Genomic DNA, 27,590 nt, shown 5'->3' on the forward strand with positions numbered 1-27,590 from the left:
AATACACACACACACACACACACACACACACACACACACACACACACACCTGTTTGTATAATTCTGAGTGTAGAGGTTTGTGAACATCCTACACAATAACACACACCTTAAACACAAGCCTTCTTGATAAAACACAAGCTGCTAGTGAACCATAGTGGATGTGTTTATTCACCTGCTCCTTCAGCTGTGTCCTCTGTCCTGTTTGTCCATCACCCGTCTCAGTCTGTCCTCGTCTCTGTCCTACAGAATCAAAGCAGACAGAGTATGAGATCCCTCTCTTTCTGTGTGTGTGTGTGTGTGTGTGTGTGTGTGTGTACCTCTGTGATTCCAGTACATGACTCCTCCGAGTATCATCAGCAGCAGCAGAACCACAATAACACCAGAGATGATGATGGTGGTGTTGTCAGTACCTGTGTGTGTGTGTGTGTGTGTGTGTGAGAGTCAGTGTGAACAGCAAAAATAAATAAATGCAGACGGTGAGTGAATGGATTCTGATTGGTCAGAAGGTGTTGATTAGTTTTCTCTAACAGTCGCTCTGACAGTAGTGCAGCTGCAATCATCAATCATCTCATCAATTCTTCCTTTAGCACTTATTTGAAACAATTTTAATGAAATATATTTTATGCTGTTTATACTTAGTAATGTTATATAGCTGGTTTTACTTTCTTAAAATCTGGATGATTGTAAACAGTTTAAAAAGTGTAGTTTTTTTTTTTTTTTTTGAATTTTCTTTTCCTGTATTGGAAATGTTAACAACAAATATGAATCACTAAAAGTGTTAATGACGTTAACGCAGTGAATTAATCGTTACCTTTTCCAGATGTTTCAGAGTTTGTGGTCATTTTGTCCTTGACCACCAGGGTTGGTTTTGTAGGTGTGACGTCTACAAGAACTAGAAGAAACAGGTAAATGTAGTGTGTGAGTGTTGTGTTTGAGTTTGGCTCCAAGCTGATGCATTAACCTGCACTACAGATGTGGCCATTAAGACTGCGCGTGTTTTCCCGCAGGATGCCTCAATTTAGCGCCGCGACTTGCCGTAAGCAACATTCGGGAATTTAAATAAATGTGCTGTGCTTCACTGAATATCCGCCAGATGGCGCATGGAAGGACTTTATTTAAATGCCGGACCAAGTACTGTACAACGAAGAATTGTGTATAATTACTTAGTCTAAAACAATATTGTTCCCAATGCTGAAGCAAACATGAATTTTATTTTGCTTTACAACAGATCTTTCATGATAAATGGGTGTATGTAACGGTTAACCCCTAGAGGGCGCCAAAGCGCCTGGGTTTGTTTGTTTTATTTTGGTATTATGTTTAAGTTGGACTGCATGTCCCAGACTGCACCTCGGTCAGGTGACGTGGGAGTTCACCTGAACCGAGGTAAGGTAATTAAGTTGATTATAAAGAGCCTGACTGGAGCACAGTCAGGCGTCTAGCTTTTGTTGTCCTTTGGTAAAGTTTTATGTTGGTGTTTATTTTATGTGCTTACTGAATAAAAAGCATTTACTAAACCGCCAGCTCGCCTCCTGCAAATTATGCCAGGACCGCACAAACGCCGACAGAAGAAACATGACAGAAAGCTAGACCGTCGTAGTGGCATAGCGGAGGTCGCTCCCCCAGACGTTTTTTGGGGGGGCGCTATCACCATCTTCCCCGAGCTGGCGGAATGGCTGGAGGACAGCGAGGAGCAAGGGGAGAGAGAGCTCTTGCAGAGCTGGAAAGGCTGCAGGCTGATCGAACCGGCGGACTGGCTGGAAGACAGCGAAGAGCAGCGAGAGAGAAGAGCGCGGCGCAGCTGGGAAGGCTGCAGGCTCGCCATTCGGCGGACGCTGTTCAAGGGTGAGACAGAGGGGAGATACACGGTCCCAACCACCAGCCAAGAAGCACGGGCCGAGGAGGCCTGGCAGAACGGTGACGAGGACTTAACGGAGGCGGACTACACGTTGTTGGCACAGCTGAACAGAGAGCGCATTTCCGACCTGCGGGAGCAGGTGGCGCTACTCCAAGAGCTGCTCGTCCAGGTTCGAGAGAACTACGATGTAGCTCCGGACACTCTCCCTCTCTCTAATCTGGACGACGCGCTCCTCCTCCCGCTCCCGACTGTAGTCAACGCGGAGGTCTACGTGCCGCGGCTGCCAGACACGTCTACTCCTCAGCCGCCGCCTCTGCCAGACAGGGGAAACGTCGCTCCCGCTCCACAGCCGCCAAGCGTCGTGTGCGGCGCTGCCGATCTGCCGCCTCCAAGCTGCATGAACAGCGAGCCAGCGCTTCAGCCGGGCTGCGAGGACGGCCTGCTGCTTCCTCCGCCTCCCGGCTTTGAGGACATCGCGCCAGCTCAGCAGCCGCCGATGGAGACAGCGATCGACGCTCCGGCTCCTCAGCCAGACTTCCAGGCCGGCCTGCTGCTTCCTCCGCCATCTGGATTTGAGGACGTCGCTCCAGCTTTGCCGCCGCCGCCCAGCTCAGCGAGCGTCGCTCCAGCTCCGCCGCCGCCGCCCAGCTCAGCGAGCGTCGCTCCAGCTTCGCCGCCGCCGCCGCCCAGCTCAGCGAGCGTCGCTCCAGCTCCGCCGCCGCCGCCGCCCAGCACAGCGAGCGTCGCTCCAGCTCCGCCGCCGCCCAGCACAGCGAGCGTCGCTCCAGCTCCGCCGCCGCCCAGCACAGCGAGCGTCGCTCCAGCTCCGCCGCCGCCCAGCACAGCGAGCGTCGCTCCAGCTCCGCCGCCGCCCAGCACAGCGAGCGTCGCTCCAGCTCCGCCGCCGCCCAGCACAGCGAGCGTCGCTCCAGCTCCTCAGCCGCCGCCGAGCGTCGCCCCAGCTCCTCAGCCGCCGCCGAGCGTCGCCCCAGCTCCTCAGCCGCCGCCGAGCGTCGCCCCAGCTCCTCAGCCGCCGCCGAGCGTCGCCCCTATTGTTCTTTTAGTGTCACTGCGTGTGCTTACAATGCCAGACAACATTCAAATGCAAATTATTCACTCTCCCCAAGTGTGAATCAGCTGTTCTCACCTATACATATTAACCTATACCTTCTCACCTAAAGTGTTCAGGTGAAAATCCACCTATACAAGTGTAACAAATATGCAAAGAAAAAAAATAGGAAGGGGCAAATACTTTTTCATGGCACTTCACGTGTAGTCAGATTGTTCCACTGGGCTAAAACTGTGGCAGGTGGAGTTATAGCACTTTTCAAATCACACTTACTATACACTGATATGAATAACTTTGAATGATGAATGCTACGTTAATATGATCTCGGGCTTGCTCCACATTATAAAAGCAAAGCGCGGAGTTTAGTCCGAGATCAGGGAAGTATGTGATGTGGTGGAGGCAGTGGCGGTTTTGCGCTGAATTGCTCCCCGGGCGAGACTCCCATACCCCCCCATCCCCCCACCCCCCCATCAGCGGCACTTCTAACCAACCAAACCCCCTGTCTGAAGTCTGCTCGGTCTTGTTAATTTGTTTTAAAACCCCCAATTCTGTGAATTCCCCAGCAGCGAAACCGGTTTGATGACTTCACACCTGTTGTAAAGGTGAGATGGGGGATTACAGTAACTGTGGGTGAGCGTTCACCTCGGAGCGTGCTGTCGCGTTGTATTCAATGAATAGACTAAAACAAAATCATGTTTGCGTTAGCATTGAAAACAACATTGTAATAGATTAACTTTATTAAAGATTATACACTCTTGTATTCTTTGTCCACACATGTGGGCATCTTAAACATTTTGGATATTGATCCTTTCTCGATGCAGCGAATTTTCTGAGCAAATTAATAATAATTTCCATGAATGAAAAGGAGGAAGAAGAAAAGGTTACGCGAAAATAAGAAAAAGCTTTAGAGGTAAATGCTGTGAAATGCTTCAAATGAACAGATTCTGCGTATAACAGGTCAGGGACAGTGAGGCTGGATCCAGCAGCGCACCACATCCCACATCATAATACATGCTGATGATGACCAACACGGGTTCCCTGATCTACCAGAGCCAAGTAAAAAGAATGGCAATCAAACAGAATAAAATTAGTAGCAGCATTAACTTGTGCTAGTAATTATGATGGTGGTCAATATTAATTGAAATAATGTTTCTCAGTATTATTTCGTGTTAATATTGACTACCCTAATAATTAAAATAAGTAACTAGTTTACTAGCGTGAGCTACCGCTGCTACTGATTTTATTTCAGCTTACCTGTTCAGTTTTATTGCCATTTCTTTTAAAATATTGTCTTTATAGATTTATATGTTGTTTGTCTTGATGTTCTTTTTTTTTCGTTTCTTTGACCCAATATATGTTCAGTGATACTTCAAATAACATGTTTAAATAGCATTGATTTCTGTATTGTGTTTATATTTTTATACTAGTAACTGGTGTTAAAAATGTATCTCTACATTAATGAGCCAATGTATTATGGTGTGGGCTGCTGTGGGCCAGGAAGTCCAGGGACACTTTTTGGTCCCAGTCCGCCCCTGTAATAACGAATGGAGAAAGCGCAGTCGAAGCCCGAGGTTTCTGTGTTCCGCGAGGGCCAGTCGTGAATAGCTGACACTCAGTGACAGCCAATGAAATTGAAGCATTTTTGCCGCTTTCCACGTGGTGTGGCGTTGCTTAAATAATATCTGTATAATATCCGTATATCCTATAAAATCGTCTAGACCCCGGTTCGAATCCCGCTCTGGGTGAAAATGTAATAAATGTGAATCCTTTGTTTTACACTTTTTGCTTATGATAATCATTAAATTATAGCAACTGTGAGGTGAGTGCTAATGTTTTTCAAACATGCATTTAGTACTGAAGCATAACTTGATAATGTAATGTCTATATCATGGTATTTTAGCGAATAGAACCAGAATTTTGAGCACTGGCTGGGAATCGAACCGGGGTCGCCCGCATGGCGGGCGAATCACCTACTACTGAGCCACCAGTACCCGCCTGCGTTTATAGCGCATAAATATAGGCTAACGTCATACGTCTTTGTAGTCCTTTTGCACACGCGCGGGTGCGTTACAATAATAATAATAATAAATTCGGAGAACTACTACTACTAATGATAATAATTCTAAATGAAAATGATGAATAAATACATAACAGTTTGAGCTTGACATGTTTATGAGCTCTGTCGCTTGCTGTCAATGGGTGCCTAAGAGACATAACATTTTTCTGCTTCAGTAGACACACAATACTTTAGACTGAAACACGACTGCCCCCTACAGGTATTGAAGGGCATTTTCACAGCTTGCCGCGCGCACTCGCGGCAAGTCGTGGGATCCCTTTTCCGAAAACATGCGTTTTTAAAGGCCAGATCTGTAATTATCCTGACTGTGTGTTACAGTGGTGTGTAGTACCTGCTGTGGAAGTGGGTTTGGTCTTTGGTCTGGGTGTTGAAGGTCTTCTTGTGGCCTCTGCAAAGATTAACCAATAAAATTCTGAATGAACACACACTAAGATTATCTGTAAACATAAACACTGACGAGGGTCAGAAGATGACACAGAAACTTCTAATTTTATGTTTACATTCGTTTTTAATTTTTTGTTAGCAGAATTCGATAAATATTCTCAGTAGCATTTTACTCTACATAAGTAGCCTATATAATTATCAAGAATAGGCCATGTCCTTGGCTAGACACTTCAGTTAGCCAGATGCTTCATATGCTTTAAAACATCAGTTTACCTTTCACTCTGACTGGAGCGTTATGTCTTTAAAGTCATAGTTGCTGATGTGGAATTGCGGCTACAACATCAGATTAATCTGTCATGAGATTATCACTGAAGTAGCATTGTGTATAAAAATGAGTCATTTACCTTCAACAGTGAGTCTGAAATATCTGTTTTCGACGTCTTTAACATTACACCTGTAATCTCCTCCATCCTCTACAGTCAGGTGTGATATGAGAAGAGAGAGATTTCCTGAAGAGTGATCATTAACCAGCTGAAATCTGTCTTTGTACTGATCACTCTCAGGAGATATCTCGACATATTGATTTGTTATGTGTTTCTCCCATGTGAATGTCCCAGGTGTGGTGTGGAGGTCAGTGCAGGAGCAGGGCAGCAGTACTGAGTCTCCTGTGTATGCAGTGATGGATTTTACATCTCTGTTTCCTTCCAGTCTGCAGCCGGTAGGAACACAGCAGGTAATTAAGTCTGTATCTTAGGTGCAGTTATCATTCTTTTTTTAATTCTTTTTTTATTATTTTTTAGGATTTTTTCCTGATTTTCTCCCTAATTTAGTCGTGGCCAATTCCTCCCCGTCACTAGGGGGCTCCCACATTAAGGATCACACAGTGATCTCCGAATAATAGGGAGAGCACTTTACCACTGCGCCACTCAGAGGCCAGTAATCATTCATTTTATTTCACTAAATTCTTTATACATTTCTGTAAAACGTATCTGGAGTAATGTTAAAAGTTAAAGTTATTTACAAGTAACTCTTTTAAACAATATGTCACTGTTGTACGAGTTCTTGTAATATCTTCTACATTTTTCATATAGGCTATTTTATATGTGGCGGCTTAGGCATGTTAGATGCTCACCAAGTTCATATTTTTGTGTATGGAAGCATTGCTTAGGAGGGAGACTGTGCAGCGCTAGACTATGGAAATGATTGCTCTTCCCTTCACACATGATCTATAGATTATACATGTTCATAGACATCATCATGGTGCACGCCATAGAGATCTGGGTTATGGTGCTCTTATGTGAGTTTACTACCATGCTTGCTGTGATGTCACCATGCGCTTCTAATCAAAACACTAAATGCATTGCGCGTCCTTTCACACATGATCTATAGATTTGACGTGTGCATACTTTTAAAATCTGGGTTGTGTGTGCAAGTTACTCAATCAGTTATGTTAAAGTTAGGGTTGCTGATTGAAAAGTTGGGGGGGGGGGGTCGAGCCCCAACAACATTAAGTTCCCACTGTTGAGCCCTTGAGCAAGGCCCTTAACCCAAGGCTGTATCTTGGCTGACTCTGCACTCTGACCCCAGCTTCCTAACAAAAAAAAGTAAACGGCACGAGCGCTCCATCAATAACACTCACTGCTCCTGATTGTTCATGTGTTGTGTATATGTGTGCTCTCCTCTTAGTTTACTCTTAATAATGAACATTTTTATAAGAATATCTTTACATGGACTTTTTTATTTCATCGCTTCATCGTTTGCTGTTTGTTCATTTTTTTTTAATATTATTTAGAAAAATATGAAGAAAAAATAAAACCTTTAATTCATTTTTATCTTCTTTATTGAACATTTAATCAATCACAGTTTTAACACATATAGTTGTGAAGGTGAGGGTGTAAGGATTGCAGTGATATAGGGCATATTAAAATGCTTAAAAAACTGACAACTACAGCTTGTAAATATACTAAGATACCCTGACGGAGCTCTTCTAGGGCAGATCTTAAAGGGTAAACATACTTTCTTAAGCATGTTTTTTTCTTTCAGTTTCAGTACAACTTTATCTTTTTCTTTTTAATGCATTTTTTTTTCTTTTCAGCACAGCAACACACTCTTCTTTTTGTCACACACTCTTGGTCCCTATACTAGAGTGTCTTACTCCACACTTGGTGCTTCCTAAATGTCTACACGCCGCGGGCCGAATATAGTAGATCTATAGAGGCACTTTATGTCCCGCATCTCCTTCACATTCTCAGAGCTGAGAATGTTACAGATTTTTTTTACAATATATCGAAAAGACATACATTAGATTCTATAGTCTCTATAGACTATTGTTTAAACTTGAATTATTAAAAATATAATTTGGAGCTAAAAGTGTAAAGGGATGAGGATAAAAAGAATGAGAATAAAAAGCAAAGCTAAAATGTTCAATGTCTGTATCACATCCAGATTAATATATCACAATATTATCACTATAGTAACAAAAATGTGTCATTTACCTTCAACTGTGAGTCTGAAATATTTTTCATCCCCATTAATGATACACTTGTAACCTCCTCCATCCTTCATAGTCAGGTGTGATATGAGCAGAGAGAGATTTCCTGAAGAGTGATCATTAACCAGCTGAAATCTGTCTTTGTATGGATCACTCTGTACGGATATCGCTACCCATTCGTTTGTGTATTTTTCCCATGTGACTGTCCCAGGTGTGGTGTGGAGGTCAGTGCAGGAGCAGGACAGCAGTACTGAGTCTCCTGTGTATGCAGTGATCTGTTCTGTCTGTCCGTTCCCTTCCAGTCTGCAGCCTGTAGAAACACACCAGGTAATTATCTGTTAATGAGCAGTTCAACACCTGCAGTAGCTCTACACAATTACACACATCCTGTAATTCCACAACTCACTAATGTCAAGTTCTCTCTAGCTGCAAAATAGCCAGGCTGTTTTTATCTTGTGTTCCTCTGCAGGACTGAAACTCTGCATGTATTTCACTCTGAACAGATAAACACACTTCTATTTTAGTGACACGCAACCAAAGAGGCCAACTGCTGCTGGAGGAAGTGACAGTGTGAACACACCACATGGGTAAGCAGTTTAGTGACATCATCCCCACATTCTGTAACCAGTGTACACACCCCAGTGTTTCAAGCATCTTTAAAATGATTGGCTCTAAATCTTGTAGTATAAGCACATGTAGGACGCTGTAAGAACCTCACTGAGTAACAGCCAATGAGAGAGCAAGAGGAAACTGTAGGGGGACGAGGCAGGAACAACCAGAACACCAATCATGATGAAGGAGACTTAGCGTTTTACATGAACCCAGGACATAGACGGGGATTAATAAAGCTCTGGCACAAAGTTCTTATTTAATGAACGTTTAACAGATTTGATAAAAAAGTAGTAATGATAACTGCCTTATGTTTACATTTATATTTACAAACCGGATTCCAAAAACGTTGGGACACTATACAAATCGTGAATAAAAACTGAATGCAATGATGTGGAGGTGCCAACTTCTAATATTTTATTCAGAATAGAACATAAATCCCAAAACAAAAGTTTAAACTGAGAAAATGTATCATTTTAAGGAAAAAAATATATTGATTAAAAATTCCATGGTGTCAACAGATCCCAAAAAAGTTGGGGCAAGTAGCAATAAGAGGCTGGAAAAAGTAAATTTGAACATAACAAGGAGCTGGACGACCAATTAACACTAATTAGGTCAATTGGCAACATGATTGGGTATAAAAAGAGCTTCTCAGAGTGGCAGTGTCTCTCAGAAGCCAAGATGGGTAGAGGATCACTAATTCCCACAATGTTGGCAGAAAGGTGTCACCCAGCGAAAAATTGCAAAGACTTTGCAGTTATCATCAACTGTGCATAACATCATCCAAAGATTCAGAGAATCTGGAACAATCTCTGTGCATAAGGGTCAAGGGCGTAAAACCATACTGGATGCCCGTGATCTCCGAGCCCTTAAACGACACTGCACTATAAACAGGATTGCTACTGTAAAGGAAATCACAGAATGGGCTCAGGAATACCTCCAGAAACCATTGTCAGTGAACACAATCCACCGTGCCATCCGCCGTTGCCAGCTGAAACTCTACAGTGCAAAGAAGAAGACATTTCTAAGCAAGATCGACGAACTCAGGCTTTTTCACTGGGCCAGGGATCATTTAAAATGGAGTGTGGCAAAATAGAAGACTGTTCTGTGGTCAGACGAGTCACGATTCTAAGTTCTTTTTGGAAATCTGGGACGCTACGTCATCCGGACTAAAGAGGACAAGGACAACCCAAGTTGTTACTGTATCAACGCTCAGTTCAGAAGCCTGCATCTCTGATAGTATGGGGTTGCATGAGTGCGTGTGGCATGGGCAGCTTGCATGTCTGGAAAGGCACCATCAATGCAGACAACATATGCTCCCATTGTAGAATGTATCTGCTACTTATGCTCTGTAACACCTTCATAATGACTCTTATGTGAGATATTGTAAATTGTTGAGTCTGGTAATTCTAAATGAACTTCTTCTCTTCAGCAGAGGTAAGTTTTGGTCTTGCTTTTCTGGGATGGTCTTTATGAGAGCCAATTTAATCATGGTGCTTGATGGATTTTGCATTGAAAGAACTGTTCCAGAACAGCTGACCTTTGTGTCTTTTAAAACTCAAAAATAGGGTGATTTTCGCTGAGGTCGACTCTTTTTCACAGTGTTCAGGAGACCTAGTTGTATGTTTTGCTAAATGTTTTGTGGGTTGCATGAACAATTGATGCTGATATGGGCATATAGGCCTAAATCAGGAAAAATGAATGAAATTTTGGGAAAACCATCGGCCTTTACAGGACAATCCATCCAATTCATGATCTGCATTAAATGTCAAAGTGTTTGGACTAAAAGAAGTGCAATGATGAAAAAATAATTGTAGGGCAACCTGAGGATAAATAAACACTAATTTAAACACTTCCAACAGTGCAACACACTGCATTATGGACAAAAAACTGTGAAACAATTTTGCACTGTGGTGGTGAGAGCACAGCACACAGTTATAGCTCTGTGGTTTCCTCAAAGAACGTTTCAACAGAAACAAGCACAAGTATTTAAAGGCTTGTGACACAGACGTTAACAACAGACAAATCTAGTATTTTATTTAATTTACACGAGTGAAAGAGATTATTGAGTGTCATTTGGAATGTAAATGTCTCTCATCATTTGTCACACTCATGGTCAAGTGTTAATCCACAGAACACAACTACACAATGCTCACATGTTCTTTTAAATGAAAACAAATCTTATGAAGGTTTTGCAGGAATTTTACTACAATATAACAGGAGATAGAACATGTCTAGTCTGTTTTTATCTTGTGTTCCTCTGCAGGACTGAAACTCTGCATGTATTTCACTCTGAACAGATAAACACACTTCTATTTTAGTGACACGCAACCAAAGGGACCAACTGCTGCTGGAGGAAGTGACAGTGTGAACACACCACATGGGTAAGCAGTTTAGTGACATCATCCCCACATTCTGTGACCAGTGTACACACCCCAGTGTTTCAAGCATCTTTAAAATTAAAAAGTTAGTACAACAAATATTTAGCTGTGAAATGTATAAACTAAATTTAAATCTGAATACTAAGATGGGCATTTAGAGCAATAAACAGAGAGAGAGAGAGAGATGAAGGAAAATTGGAAAAATGAAACACAGCATCATTTTTAAACTCATTATCTTTTATCTTTTAAGCTCTTTTGTCACTACACTTTTCTGGCCCAGAGTCTCAGGAGGGCTTAACGGCCCTGTTCATGAAGACATTACTCTGCTCTGCCAGCAGAGTTCACTCTCCTACATAAGCCATAAAATAAACATGTTAAAACCAAGTACAGTGGAACCTTGGATTGTGAGCAAAATTCACTCCGGAATTTAATTTCCGGAAGTGTTCTCGTATATCAAGCAAATTTTTCCCATAAGGCATAAAACTCAAATTACGTGTTCTACAACCCAAAGTATAATTTATACAAAATATAACGTAGAAATAAAACAAATTAACCATAATTTTACCTTGAAAAAAGTCAAAATAAATCCAGACGCACAAAGGTTTTCTTTAGTGTTTGTGTGCGCATGTGATGTCTATGTGTGTGTGTGTGTGTGTGTCTCTAATGAGACTTGCTTTTGCTTTAAGCGCGTGTACACGTGTGTTATAATGAACATGTGTGTGAAAGGACGACACACACACACACACACACACACATACTAAATAACAGATGATTGACAGGCACACACGTGGTCACAGTGTTATAGTAAACAGTACACGCGCACACGGATGTTGACTATATGAGTGAGAGACGCACTAAGACTGAGCAGGGGAGACGATTACCCACAAATCTGCAGCGCAAAATGGAGTGTGTAAATCCACAGTGGTGATCATGTGACACTTGGTGTCAAAACAAGGAGCACAAACATGATACATGATACTCGAAGATGCTTGGTACTCATAAATGAAGACACTCTCGTTTTTCAAGTTAAACTTAATAAAAGAATTTTGCTCGCCTTAAGGAACACTCGCAATCTGAGGTTCCACTGTATATATAAAGTCGATACATAAGATATTTTATATAACATTTATGGAAGGAGTTTACAGAAAAGTCTCTAGGACAGAAGAGTTTGTGAAATAACCTGCTTTTGTGTCACTTTAATTTCAAGAGTAAGAAAAAAGAGAGTCTGGTTAGGGAATGACTCTTACTGGCTACAATCCACACACACCACATACAATACAACACACACAGGCCTACACACACTACACACACTGAGACTGGTACAGATTAAATGTAAATTATGTTCAATCAAATGAATTTATAATCAGTGTTTAAATCATATTGAGGACTATAACTGAGTGGAAAGATCAGAAAAATAACTATGTTTATTACACTAGGGGGCGAAATAGAGCAATAAAGTGATAATTAAATGTGTAGGTGACGATCTGGTCTGTTAATCAGGTGTGAGTTGTTATCGGGTCGATCTACAACATCAGATTAATCTGTCATGAGATTATCACTGAAGTAGCATTGTGTATAAAAATTAGTCATTTACCTTTAACAGTGAGTCTGAAATATCTGTTTTCACCACCTTTAACACTACACATGTAATCTCCTCCATCCTCTACAGTCAGGTGTGATATGAGCAGAGAGAGATTTCCTGAAGAGTGATCATTAACCAGCTGAAATCTGTCTTTGTACTGATCACTCTCAGGAGATATCTCTACCCAATCATTTATGTATTTCTCCCATGTGAATGTCCCAGGTGTGGTGTGGAGGTCAGTGCAGGAGCAGGGCAGCAGTACTGAATCTCCTGTGTATGCAGTGATGGGTTTTACATCTCTGTTTCCTTCCAGTCTGCAGCCCGTAGGAACACAGTGGGTAATTAAGTTCGTATCTGAGGTGCAGTAATCATTCTTTTTAAAATTTTTAAAATTTTTATTTTTTTGGGATTTTTTCCAGATTTTCTCCTTAATTTAGTCGTGTCCAATTCCTCCCCGTCACTAGGGGGCTCCCACATTAAGGCTACTACTACTATTCAGCCGGGAGGGCCGAAGATTATCACATATTTCCTCCGAACTGCGTAACATCAGCCGACCGCATTTTTTCGAACTGCTTGCTCACGCACCGTTAGGGACGGAGTAACCCACTCAGGGGAAAGCGCTAGTCGCTCCTTCTGCGTGTGCGAGCTCACAGACGCCCCTGATTAGCTGTAGAGCCGTGATTAATGTGGGAGCACAAAGTACCTCTCATCCCTCCCCTCTAAATGAGCTCGGCCAATTAGCTCTTTCTAGGCCTCCGGCTGTGAGAGGTAACAGCATCACACAGCGATCTCCAGATGATAGGGCGAGCACTTTACCACTGCGCCACTCGGAGGCCAGTAATCATTCATTTTATTTCACTAAATTCTTTATACATTTTTGTAAAATGTATGTGGAGTAATGTTAAAAGTTAAAGTTATTTACAAGTGACTCTTTTAAACAATATGTCACTGTTGTACATGCTTCTTGTAATATCCTCTACATTTTTCATATATGTGGCGGCTTAGGCAAGTTAGAGGCCCACCAAGTTCATATTTATGTGTATGGAAGCGTTGCTTAGGAAGAAGACTGTGCAGCGCTAGACTACGAAAATGATTGTGCACTGTTTTTTAATTTTTTTTCTTTTTTCTTTTCAGAGCACCTTTTTCTCTATACATTTACCTGTGAGTATTATCTTTTTTTCGTTTTTTTTTTAAACACCTTTTCTCTTATCTTCTTTTTATAACCAGTGGGAAAGTCAGGAATCCCATTTGAATATTAAAATTAAATGACAATAAAACCCTAACTAAAAAACATTAACACAAAACAAACAAAAAATAAAATACACATAAAACTCAAACTTGTTCCTGTGATACGAGTTTCTCCCTGTAACTCACCTTTGCAAACTGTAAAACACTAAAAATGATTGCTCTTCCCTTCACACATGATCTATAGATTATACATGTTCATAGACATCATCATGGTGCACGCCATAGAGATCTGGGTTATGATGCTCTTATGTGAATTTACTACCATGCTTGGTGTGATGTCACCATGCGCTTCTAATCAAAACACTAAATGCATTGCGCGTCCTTTCACACATGATCTATAGATTTGACGTGTGCATACTTTTGAAATCTGGGTTGTGTGTGCAAGTTACTCAATCAGTTATGTTAAAGTTAGGGTTGCTGATTGAAAAGTTGGGGGGGGGGGGGGGTCGAGCCCCAACAACATTAAGTTCCCACTGTTGAGCCCTTGAGCAAGGCCCTTAACCCAAGGCTGTATCCTGGCTGACCCTGCACTCTGACCCCAGCTTCCTAACAAAAAAAAGTAAACGGCACGAGCGCTCCATCAATAACACTCACTGCTCCTGATTGTTCATGTGTTGTGTATATGTGTGCTCTCCTCTTAGTTTACTCTTAATAATGAACATTTTTTATAAGAATATCTTCACATGGACTTTTTTATTTCATCGCTTCATCGTTTGCTGTTTGTTCATTTTTTTTTAATATTATTTAGAAAAATATGAAGAAAAAATAAAACCTTTAATTCATTTTTATCTTCTTTATTGAACATTTAATCAATCACAGTTTTAACACATATAGTTGTGAAGGTGAGGGTGTAAGGATTGCAGTGATATAGGGCATATTAAAATGCTTAAAAAACTGACAACTACAGCTTGTAAATATACTAAGATACCCTGACGGAGCTCTTCTAGGGCAGATCTTAAAGGGTAAACATACTTTCTTAAGCATGTTTTTTTCTTTCAGTTTCAGTACAACTTTATCTTTTTCTTTTTAATGCATTTTTTTTTCTTTTCAGCACAGCAACACACTCTTCTTTTTGTCACACACTCTTGGTCCCTATACTAGAGTGTCTTACTCCACACTTGGTGCTTCCTAAATGTCTACACGCCGCGGGCCGAATATAGTAGATCTATAGAGGCACTTTATGTCCCGCATCTCCTTCACATTCTCAGAGCTGAGAATGTTACAGATTTTTTTTACAATATATCGAAAAGACATACATTAGATTCTATAGTCTCTATAGACTATTGTTTAAACTTGAATTATTAAAAATATAATTTGGAGCTAAAAGTGTAAAGAGATGAGGATAAAAAGAATGAGAATAAAAAGCAAAGCTAAAATGTTCAATGTCTGTATCACATCCAGATTAATATATCACAATATTATCACTATAGTAACAAAAATGTGTCATTTACCTTCAACTGTGAGTCTGAAATATTTTTCATCCCCATTAATTATACACTTGTAACCTCCTCCATCCTTCATAGTCAGGTGTGATATGAGCAGAGAGTAATTTCCTGAAGAGTGATCATTAACCAGCTGAAATCTGTCTTTGTATGGATCACTCTGTACAGATATCGCTACCCATTCGTTTGTGTATTTTTCCCATGTGACTGTCCCAGGTGTGGTGTGGAGGTCAGTGCAGGAGCAGGGCAGCAGTACTGAGTCTCTTTTGTATGCAGTGATCGGCTCTGCCTGTCTGTTCCCTTCCAGTCTGCAGCCTGTAGAAACACACCAGGTAATTATCTGTTAATGAGCAGTTCACCATCCTGTAACTCCACAACTCACTAATGTCAAAATCTCTTTAGCTGCAAAATGGCCAGGCTGTTTTTATCTTGTGTTCCTCTGCAGCACCAAAACTCTGCATGTATTTCACTCTGAACAGATAAACACACTTCTATTTTAGTGACACGCAACCAAAGAGGCCAACTGCTGCTGGAGGAAGTGACAGTGTGAACACACCACATGGGTAAGCAGTTTACTGACATCTTCCCCACATTCTGTGACCACACACCCCAGTGTTTCAAGCATATTTTAAAATGATTGGCTCTAAATCTTGTAGTATAAGCACATGTATGACGCTGTAAGAACCTCCATAAGTAACAACCAATGAGAGAGCAAAAGGAAACTGTAGGGGGACGAGGAAGGAACAACCAGAACACCAATCATGATGAAGGAGACTCAGCGTTCTACATGAACCCGGACATAGACGGGGATTAATAAAGCTCTGGTACAAAGTTCTTATTTAATGAACGTTTAACAGATTTGATAAAAACGTAGTAATGATAACTGCCTTATGTTTACATTTATATTTAGTTTGATAATAAAAATTAAAAACAACTCAGTTTAGTGTGCATGTTACTTTTCCCTAATATGACGTATATAGCTGCAAAATTTCCAAACTGTAAATAGGAAATTATTACAGAGTTATTACACAAAGTGTTTCCTTACATACTGTTTGAAATACTGTAAAAAGAGAGAGAGAGAGAGAGAGAGAGAGAGAGAGAGAGACTCACCTTTAGTAACATGAAGCTGTATGAGGAGGAGAAGAAAACACACCTGCATTCTTACTGAGGACCCAAACACACACATTAATCCAAAAAAAGAATTAGAGCTAAACACACAAAGACCAACTGCTGCACCGTGTCTCATCATAATGAACACACTCTACAGATCACACACTGCATGTTAAGCACTTTACGCTATTCACACGTCACAGGAAGTGCAGCCACGGGAAGTACAAAATTAGCAGAACATCACTGACCAGACAGAAGTGAGAAAGACTCTGATGTCTGTTCTACCCCACACGGAAAAAACCTATGTAAAACATATATGTTTTAATATAGGTTTGATATAGGTTTTTAATATATGTGACATATATAAAATTGGCCGTTTTCCTATATTATATGTACATATATACGTGCATATATGTACCTATATATACACATGCATACATGTACCTATGTGCATATATATGCACCTATATTTTTACCTAAATATTAGTAAAATTATAAAAATCCATTGCTGTTAGACAACATAAATAAAAGCCCAAAATGTAGAAATTTAATTTTTTTATTTTTTTAAGAACAATCAAATAGTAAAAGAACAAAAATATAGTACAAGAACAAAAATAAGACAAAAAAACTCAACAGAAAGAAAATATATATATATTTTGAGGACCTTCTCAGCTTCGTGAGCTTTGAATTGATAGATGTGCCTGTCTGCCCTCGGGTGGCTGCCGGCCACTTCTTTAATGTAGCATCTAGAAAAGACAAAAATAATAAGACAGTATAATAATAATAAATGATTATTTATTAAAACGTTTATAAACATCTGTAAACTCCATAAGGCATTAGCTTAGCTACCGGGAAATATCATGTTTGTGCTACATAGGCAGCATGTTAGCATGATTTACCTAGACTATGTAAATGGCATTGAAAGCCAATGTGTCACACAAGCTGACAAGAGCTAGCTGAAGTGAGGAAAATATTTACTAATATTAGTTTAATATTATCAGAATAAGAGTTATATAAAACTTAATAACTTACCCAGTGTGTCCTCCTGGATTCTCTCTTCAAAATGCTCCCGTTCGTCGTCAGGGCCACACAGTCTTCTTCTGAGGTAAATGTAAACTCCTCCCACTTTCCAGAACATTCTGAAGAGTTTCCTTGTCCAGGGGCGTGGCCTAGTATGTAAATTAGCCGGACTGATTTCCGTGTGATTGGCGTGTGGGCGTGTCCTGCCTCGGGTCATTAGCAGATAATGCGACAGAAATTCTAAAATGTGTTTCTTATTTAGTTAGTTCTTAGTTGCCTTGATAATAGAAAATATGAGCGCATCATGTATAACAGTTGCCAAAGTGAGATATGAGCTAAAATGACCAGATCCTGCCATGAGCTATATAGGAGACATATCTTGTATGTACATATAGGGCTTATATGTGCATATAAAGAAGCAATACAGGAGACCTATATGGCCTGTATATGCACATATATGCACCTCAATTTTGCCTATATGCAGCATATATATTATCATATATATGCATATATACTGCATATAGGCTTCATATATGTGCATATATCCCCATATAGGTCAGGATATATGCCCATATATACTGCATATTGGTTTCATATATGCGCATATATCCTCATACCTGTATAGGTTCTTTCCATGTGGGACAACTTTACTAAGTTCATACTCTAAAGAATAATAAATTATAAAATCTTCTATTGCGAATAAACTTTCAACTATTACTCATTTCAAATTCCACCATAGTACACACAGGTAGTGCAAAGTTAGGAGCACTATTCAAAGCCCCTGCAGAGCCTGGAAGAGGAGTGACATCATCAACAGATGCTACAGTATTTGTGCCCTCAGCACTGAAGCCCCCTGCTGTCATCATTGTACACATATGACTGCGTGGCCACTGCAAACACCAGCACCATCATCGAGTTTGCTGACGACACTGTCGTGGTGGGCCTGATCACTGACAACAATAAGACAGCTTACCTGGAGGAGATCAGAAATCTGTAGAACTGCTGTCCGAGGAACAACCTCCTCCTGAACATCAGCAAGACAAATGGGTTGATAGTAGAAAACAGAAGAGGAACTACCACACCCCCCTCATCAACGAGAGCCCAGTGAATAGAGTAGACAGATTCCAATACCTTGGTGTTTACATCATGCAGGATCTGTCATGGTCATGTCACATCAACACCGTGGTGAAGACGGCTGTCAGTGGCTCTACTACCTCAGATGTGTGAGAGACTTTAGACTCGACTCCAAGGTGCTTAGGAACTTAGACATCACAACCTTGTTTGGGAACAGCATCATGTAGGTCAGCCGAGCTCTGCAGAGGGTGATGTGTTAAGCTGAGTGTTTCATCAGCTCCGAGCTCCCTTATCTGCACTTAATCTACAGCAAGCGGTGCTGGAACAAGGCCAGCAAGATAGTGAAGGACCTCAGCCACCCAACAATGGACTGTTCTCTCTCTTGCAGTCAGGAAAGTGCTTCTGCTACCTGAAGGCCAATATCACAACCTGAATAACGACTGAGGAGAAGCTTCTTCCCAAAGGCTCTTAACCAGAACATCTAACAGAACTAAATGATCTAATCTGTTTTCTTCATTATTCTCAATAAAAAACCCTCACCCAACATGTACACACATTTGCACATGGCTTACATGTTGCACACATATATATATATTTTTTTATAAAATCAAAATTTTTTTGTTTTGACCCCTACATTGCATATTATATAAGCTGCAAATGTTTAATTCATGAGATTAGTTGCTGGTGCACTACATTAAATCCATGTAGTGATGATTAAGGACATTTGTCCTCCATGCCAGCAGAGGTCAGACTGATCTAGTGTAGAGTGTAACCTCTGGTTGTTACATCACTTGCATTAAGAACATTATTCTGGTCAGGGTTGTGATGGGTACATAGTCCATAGTAAAAAGACAGGGAATAAGGCAGGTATACAGCCTGACTGGGAGGCCTGGCCTGACATGCTCACACACTCATTAACACCTAAAGAAGATTTAGAGCCACCAGTCCATCCACCTGCATGTTTTAGACAGTAAGAAGAACCTGAAGAACCCAGATGAAGCCCACACAGAGATGGGAGATCAGGGGAAACTTTACACAGGCAGTAACATGAGCTCAGCGTCAAACCAGAGAGCCTGAAGTTGTTAGGACTGGAGTACTGAGCTTCAATATATTAAAGGAGAAATGTTTAAACTGAGAATGCAGGAGGAATATATGCTAAGGAAAAAGAGCTTCATACTGTAGAAATAGAGCAAATCAGAGATAATGAACTAATCATCCAGCTCTATCAGGTGACATAAGGACAGGATTGTGGCTGAGGGAGGTGGAGGAAGGTTTTGGGAGATGGACTGGACATCTGGCTTTGGAAGAGGAAGAGGGACTCAACAGATGAAGATGATTAATGATGGGAAAATTGTTTACAATCACTAATGTGACATGAATTTATTTATTATGTGGAATTTGTTACAAAAGAATGAAAATAATAAAGTTTTTATAAATATTTAAACTTTAAACAAAATCCATCAGTTCTGAAAGCATTTACAACACAGGACTAGTACATGTACAAAACTATGTAAGAGAATATATACAATGTGCAGAGATTTAAATGATGTATATGTTGTGAAAGTGAACCAAAAGCATGTGAGTATCAGAAATAAAACTATAAATGGTTTACTCACATATTGTATGAATTTGATAAAATATTTTCAATTTCCTGATTTCATGTAAATTACAAGAGTCTTTTATGCATAACTAAATTTAATATTTTGGATCTATTTCAGTTATAAGCCTTAGTTTCCAAAGCCACAGGTGGATGATGTAATACACTCATGTGATATAAACTCATGGAACTATCTGATCTGTTAATCAGGTGTGTTGAGGGTCGCTGCTGTTAAACATGTGTCTCTTCTGCTGCTGATGTTCTCTACTGCAGATTCACTTTTCCATCTCCATCAGCTCTTCTGTAATGAACTCTATCAGGACTATATGGAGAGTCTATATGGAGAGTAAAATAGACAAGAAACATTCAGTCAGTTCAGCAGATAAACTGGAGTCATGGATGTTGAATTTCTATGAAATAGTAAAGCAAGTGCTTGAGATGCTCCTGAGATGCAGACGGGTCACTGGAGTTTGTTATTAACTATGCAGTCCTGTCCTGTTCATGTAAATATCCTCAATATATGAACTTAATAACTAAAATAAATTATACAACAATTTAAACTAAATGTGTACCTTTTTTTTTGGTGCTGCAATAGACCACAGCTACGATGATGTGCAGAAAGATCACAGTCACCACAGCGAAGGGGACGAAGGGGAGAGACTCTGGAGAGATGTTATTAATAATATCAACATTAGACATGAACATTTTTATAGATGCTATAAGAGAATATTACATATGCACTGATGTATGAGCATTTTCAGGTAAACCACAGACGTGTTTATGTAGAATGAATTAACACTATATATTTGAAATAAATGTAATGAAATATTTCATGCTAAATGCACTTAGTGATTTTATATATAAAGTTGTAAATACAAAACATCTGGATCAGTTGTGGTTTGAATATATAATTTGAGTGTAGTTTTATTCTTTCTACAAAAGGTTCATTAATTAATTCTCTAAACCGTTTATCCTGTACAGGTTTGAGTCTGGAGCCTCTCCAGCAGACTTAGGGGACAAGGCAGGGTACACACACACACACACACACACACACACACACACACACACGCACACACACACACTGACACCCTCACACACACACACTGACACACCTAAACACACACACACAATATACACGTGTATAAAAAATAAGCTATTTAAAATTTCCAAAGCATTTCATTAATATTTATTGTCAGTTTTCAGTAACTATATTGGCCTTGTATATTTCCTTGTGTCTGTATGGAATACAAACAACAATCTTGAATCAATCTTTAGTGAATCTTCATTAGAACTGTAGCATAGCCACATAAGAGAATGAGGGTAAAATCATTGTAATACCTAGGGGCAGCGATCTGCGTAACTGCGTTCGCTAAAGTTTGATGCCTTACCGAGTGTTGGTGGGCCGAGTTCCTCGAGAATTTTTTTAGACGGAAGCCGCGGGAAGAAGAGACGGAATGAGGAAATAAATAAATAAAAAAATAAAAAACAGGATGTGGAGGGGAGAGAAATAACATAATAATAAAAGAGAAGCTACGCGACCCCCACATTGACTAATCAATGTGAAAAACATTTAATCTGTTATAAATAACTCCAGGAAATGTAGTGTGGATCAGAACACACAATGTAGTGTGGATCAGAACACACACTCAGATAATCCATAATCATGAACACACACATGGAAACATGAACCAGAAGCATTTTTCTCTTTTTTAGAAATAAAATTAGACAATATATTCAGTGTGATTGCTGCCTCACATGGCTGTAAATGTGTGTTCATTTCATTCGGATTACGTGAATATTATTTCTCTTGACTCTGAGTGGAGATCATTTTACCTTTAACTTTGACTGAGACGTCTTCATAATCATTGTTGCCGATCTCACACCTGTACCATCCTCTATCCTCTCCAGTCAGGTGTGATATGAGTAGAGAGAAATTTCCTGGATGATGATCATTAATGAGCTGAACTCTGTGTGTGTAGAGATTTGTCTGGTCCTTTGGAAAGATTTCTTTCTGATCAGATCCCTCATATAAGATCCATCTGAGAGTGTGTGGTTTGGCTTGTAGTTGAGAGCAGGAGCAGGGCAGAAGGACAGACTGTCCCACGTATCCAGTCACACTAACTATCTGTTTCTGCAGGCAACCTGGAGAATGAAGAAACATCAACATATTGCATTACTGTTACAACATCCAGCCTGTGTTGGATTAACAACATATTAACTTACATCTAGGGGAGTTTGTGTTCATCTTAAATGTTCACTAAAATAAACCACAAAAACAATCCACTAGTTTTTAAATATCCACAAAGAGAAACTTTACAATTCTAACTCTTGGTTAAACATTAGATTAGACTGAGCTTCAGTGATATGGAGAAAAGGGAACACACACACACACACACACACACACACACACTTGAAGCAGTCCTAGACAGGAGGAGGACAGACTGAAGGTACACAGGACCTACAATTTGGAAAAAGTGTGGTTCTATAAAATTATCAATTGAGTCATTTTTCAGTGTGTTAAGGCTTCGTGTTACGGATCGGAAGATCGGTAGTTCGAGCCTCAGCTCCGCCAGGTTGCTGCTGTTAGGCCCTTGAGCGAAGGCCCTTAACCCTGTCTGCTCTATGAGTGCTGTGAAATGGCTGACCCTGCGCTCTGACCCCTGCGTAGTAACAAGAAGCTGGGATATGAGAAGAATAAAGAATTTCACTGTCCACCAACGTATGTGTGACGAATAAAGGCTGACCTTCGAACTTCAAACTTCGTGATATAACAGGTGCCTTCTGGGAAAGCTTTCCACAAGGTTGAGGAATGTGTTTATGAGAATTTTTGACCATTCTTCCAGAAGCACAATCCATCGCAGGGCACACACAGATACTCACACACTACAGCCAATTTGGGAACGCCAATTAGCCTAATCTGCAGGTCTTTGGACAGTGGGAGGAAGTTTAGAATACCGGGAGGAAACCCACCAAGCACGGGGTGGAGCTGTAAACTCCATGCACACAGAGACGGGAATCGAGCCTGGCCGGGAATCTAACCCGGACCCCGGAGGTGCATGGCGACAATACTAACCACTACACCACCGTGCCACCTTCTGCACATTACATGAACATTAAAATGTACAGTATATGACATATAGGGAAATATAGGAACGTCTCCACAATGTGCACCACAAAAACAAAGCGAAATCCACGTCTAACAAAACATAAAGTTTTGTAATTCTTTATAACAACAAAATATTTAGCACCAGAGATTAAGTGCATGTGAGCCTAAAGCTGATACACACTTCATCTCTTGAGCGGAAAGCAGCAATTTTATTCCAGTTATCAGAAATAAAAAAAAAAACTGCAGACAAAACCTATTTTTAAATACACAGCTCATAAATGGAACATGAATTTTCAAAATGGTTTATTGAAGTCGCTTGAGAAATGTAAGCATTATCAGGTCTTTTATCCAGAAAAAAACACAGCTCCAGCATTTTCTCATATTTGTTTACACAACAGGTTTGCCTTCATTGATGTAACAAATGTGTTGATGTATTTTTGAGTCCCAGTACAACACTGATCTATCCATGGGAGGCCTAGAAGGTTAAAATTTTATGGTAACAAAGTCAAGTGAACGTGGAGCACATGGTGTTCATACTGCACAGGATACGCAAACCACAAACTGGACTCGAGATGGTTTCAGTTCAGTTTGTTTTAGAGGGTCCGAGTGTGTTTGGAGGACAGCATATAAACTTACATCTAAGACAGTTTTATTGAATAGTGTATTAAATGTGTTTGTATTAAATAGTCAATAAAATAAAGGGCCACAAAAATATCGCATTTATTTATTTTATTCAATCTGTTGATTCAACATACAAAATCTCACTTTAGCAGCATCAGATTCAAGTGAAATTCCTGACAGCTGCGCGGCGTTCATGCCGTTTCCTGCCTTTTCCAACCTGCGATTCTCATTTCCCTCAGCAGATGGCGCAAGGGATCACGCATACTATCTACGCGTCATTCAGTGTGAATATGTAACTATCTCAGGTTTCATTCCATATAAGCCGATTGGTCATTTTTCAGGCTGATAACTCTAAATGAACTCCCTATTTGGTATTTCTTTCCAAGTGAACTGGCATCAAAGTGGATTTTTAAGTCTCCACACATCACAACAGTCTAAGTTCGAACAAAAATTATTGAATTCTCCATAAGTGCCTCTTAAAGGCCTTTGAGGGTGTCAGTCTTTAATTGGGTCATTTATACAATTCCAATCACCCCAAATATTAATTTAGCATAGGTGAGAGAGTTCAAGAAGGCATTGATTCTGCAAAAAGAAGAGTGTTTCTGTAGCTGTTATTATGGCCATATACATTACCTAAAATAATAACATTCTCCATATATTCCACAACTAAAATAATCTTCCTGAATCATGAGCTACAATCTTAAAGATTTTTCCTTGAAATCATCCCTTTAATATGGCAACACCAGCAGATTTGCTATTTCCATACGAAATCCATATATTATCCGCCCATTGTTTTTTTTCCAGAAATTAAAATCTGATGTCAAAGCGTGTGTCTCTGGTAAAAATAGAAATCTGCCTTGAAAGACTTGCAAAACAAAAATACAGCTTTCCTCTTAATTTGTTCTCGTATACCCCTCACATTAAACGAATACAAAGATAAAGACAAAGTGTAAATAGAACCAAAAATTAACTCACAACCTCGAGTATATTTAATCATCATTACTTTTACATATCATTAATCCGGGAGTGACGTCATTAATGGAGGTCCGGTCGCACCTGCTCTCTCAGAACAGCCTGTGACTGGGGATAGTCAGGTATGTTTCTGCGATGCTCTGCATCAAAAGAACAAAAATGTGCTTAACTAGTTGAAGTTTGAGCTAGTATTAATCATAAGGGAGTTATGAAAGTGAAATTAGTAAACTTGTATTTACCTCTTGGGGATTTTGATATATATTTGAAGTTTTATTATTGCACGTTTGTTTCATGTATCCGCCTGCGCCAAAAAAATAAGCGTGGGTTTTTCCGTGTTAATAAATGCTCTTATATAATTCTTTTTGGTGGATTGAGTCTGTGGAAATGTCATTGAGTGCAGACAATGTGAAAAACTTATTTCAAAGTCAGAATGTATGTTTGACAAATCTGTGAATAAGAATTGAAGTTGCTGTTACAGGGGACAGTACTAATGCATTTTATTCTCCATCCTTCAGATGAATCACATCGACTCTTAAGGCACGTGTTAATTGTCTGTCCTCTGTCAATAAACTGCAGACTCGTCTCCGAAAGAGCCTGGTGTCTGTAGTTCATTTGTGGTGCTAAGTAAAGTCCGCTACTGTAGTGTAATGAGTCTGGAGGATCTGGGTCTGGGGCTTTAGTGGGTGTTAATCTGACATTGGGATGGGGTGGAGATGTGGTATGGTCTCCTTGGGCTAGGACACAGCATGGGAGCTGATGGCAGATGGCTCAGGTTGGGTTTCTCTCAATTGCTATTAAATATTATGAGTTAGGCTACTCAATAATGCAAGTGAAGAACAATTAATATAAATGAGTACAACAAACTCCGTTTCTGTTTATTTAAAACTGGAAACATCATAACTTAAAAGTAACTGATTAACTCAAATTTTTTGAGTTTTGCCAACTTATTTGGGTTTAAAGTGTGGGTGAGTTCATAGGGGCTGGTCTTGATCCATGTCCACATTGTGCATTGTGTTGCTGCCATACGATTAGCTGATTGAAGAGCTACAGTAGGTGTGCAGGTACAGTACACCTCCTTCCCTCTACCTGTCTGTCTGTTCTTGTACACTACCAGTCAAACATGCCTTCAAACTCCATGGCCTTTGCTGATTTATATATTTTATATATTTTATACATTTTACATCAATGCTGAAAGCATGCAAAATATGCAATTTCTACCTTTGAACAGTTAATATTGAATTGTATCTGCTTCTTCTGCTCTGTAAAGCCTTCATAACAGCTCTAATCTGAGGTGCTGTTTGTTAATTGATGGTTTCTGAGGCTGGTGACTCTACATGAACTTCTCCTCTGCAGCAGAGTTAAGTTTGGTCTTGCTTTCCTGGGATGGTCTTCATGAGACCCAGTTTTATCATGGAGCTTGATGGGTTTTGCAAATGCACTTGACAGTATAGTCCTTACAATACCTGTTCCAGAACAGATGGCCTGATAGACCTAAAAAATTACGTGATTTCTGCTGAGATTATCTTGCTTGGGAAATGTAGGTGCATTTTTTGCTAAACGCCAACATGGGATGCATGTAAAATTGAGAGAGATATGGGCCTTTAGGCCTAAATAAAAAAAAAATTTAAAGCCATCAGTCTTCACAGCACAATCAGTCCAATGTATGACCTTCTGTAAGTGACAAAGTTTGTGGACTAAATGAATGCAATGATAATGGTAGGAACAACGACAAGACAAATAAACACGATTTTAAACACTACCAACAGCACAACACACTGCATTATGCACAAATACTGGGAAACAGTTTTGCACTGTGGGAGTAAGAGCAAAACATATTTAGAGGCTTGTGGCCAAGCCAATAACAAGAAAAATTAATCTGAAATTTATTTCATTTACACGAGTGAAAGAGATTATTGAGTGTCATTTGGAATGTAAATGTCTCTCATCATTTGTCACACTCATGGTCAAGTGTTAATCCACAGAACACAAACTACACAATGCTCACATGTTCTTTTAACTGAAAACAAATCTTATGAAGGTTTTGCAGGAATTTTACTACAATATAACAGGAGATAGAACATGTCTAGTCTGTTTTTATCTTGTGTTCATCTGCAGCACTGAAACTCTGCATGTATTTCACTCTGAACAGATAAAAACACTTCCAAGGGACCAACTGCTGCTGGAGGAAGTGACAGTGTGAACACACCACATGGGTAAGCAGTTTAGTGACATCATCCCCACATTCTGTGAACAGTGTACACACCCCAGTGTTTTAAGCATCTTTAAAATGATTGGCTCTAAATCTTGTAGTATAAGCACATGTACGATGCTGTAAGAACGTCCATGAGTATTTTACTGTAGACCAAAGTTAGTACAACAAATATTTAGCTGTGAAATGTATTAACTAAATTTAAATCTGAATAATAAGATGGGCATTTAGAGCAATAAACAGAGAAAGCAAGAGAAAGAGAGAGAGAGAGAGATGAAGGACAAATAGAAAATTCCAACACAGTAGCATCTTTAAAGTCATTATCTTTTACCTTTTGAGCTCTTTTGTCACTACGCTTTTCTGGCCCAGAGCCCCAGGAAGGCTTAACACGGCCCTGTTCATGAAGACATTTCTCTGCTCTGCCAGCAGAGGTCACTCTCTTGCATATGCCAAAAAATAAACATGTTAAAACCAAGTACAGTGGAACCTTGGATTGTGAGCAAAATTCATTGCGGAATTCGTTTCTGGAAGTGTTCTCGTATATCAAAGCAAATTTTTCCCATAAGGCATAAAACTCAAATTACAGATGGAGCCACGCCAAATAGCCGCGGCCGTGTAAATGGCGTACGAATGGCGTATGGCTGCCCTATGCACGCCGTAATCCCCACTTCTTTTCCTTCGAGAAAGTCGTGTCAAGATTTCACAGTAAACACGCCCATTTAAGCCCTATTTATGCATTTACC

At 40.0% G+C, this 27,590-nt stretch overlaps 1 protein-coding gene across 1 annotated transcript in view; it reads right to left on the reverse strand.

Annotated features, from left to right (window-relative positions):
* Positions 1 to 800: 800 nt before the first annotated feature.
* LOC128541110 (uncharacterized) overlaps positions 801 to 27,590 on the reverse strand; it is a 48,583-nt gene continuing 21,793 nt past the window's right edge. Inside the window, exons 3-4 of the mRNA XM_053511310.1 lie at positions 5,333 to 5,389; positions 801 to 892 (exon numbers count right to left, since the gene is read on the reverse strand). Coding sequence (XP_053367285.1) covers positions 801 to 892; positions 5,333 to 5,389 — 149 coding nt within the window. The remainder of the gene's footprint in view (positions 893 to 5,332; positions 5,390 to 27,590) is intronic.

Source organism: Clarias gariepinus, chromosome 2 (genome assembly GCF_024256425.1).
Source record: "Clarias gariepinus isolate MV-2021 ecotype Netherlands chromosome 2, CGAR_prim_01v2, whole genome shotgun sequence".
Lineage (NCBI taxonomy): Eukaryota > Metazoa > Chordata > Actinopteri > Siluriformes > Clariidae > Clarias > Clarias gariepinus.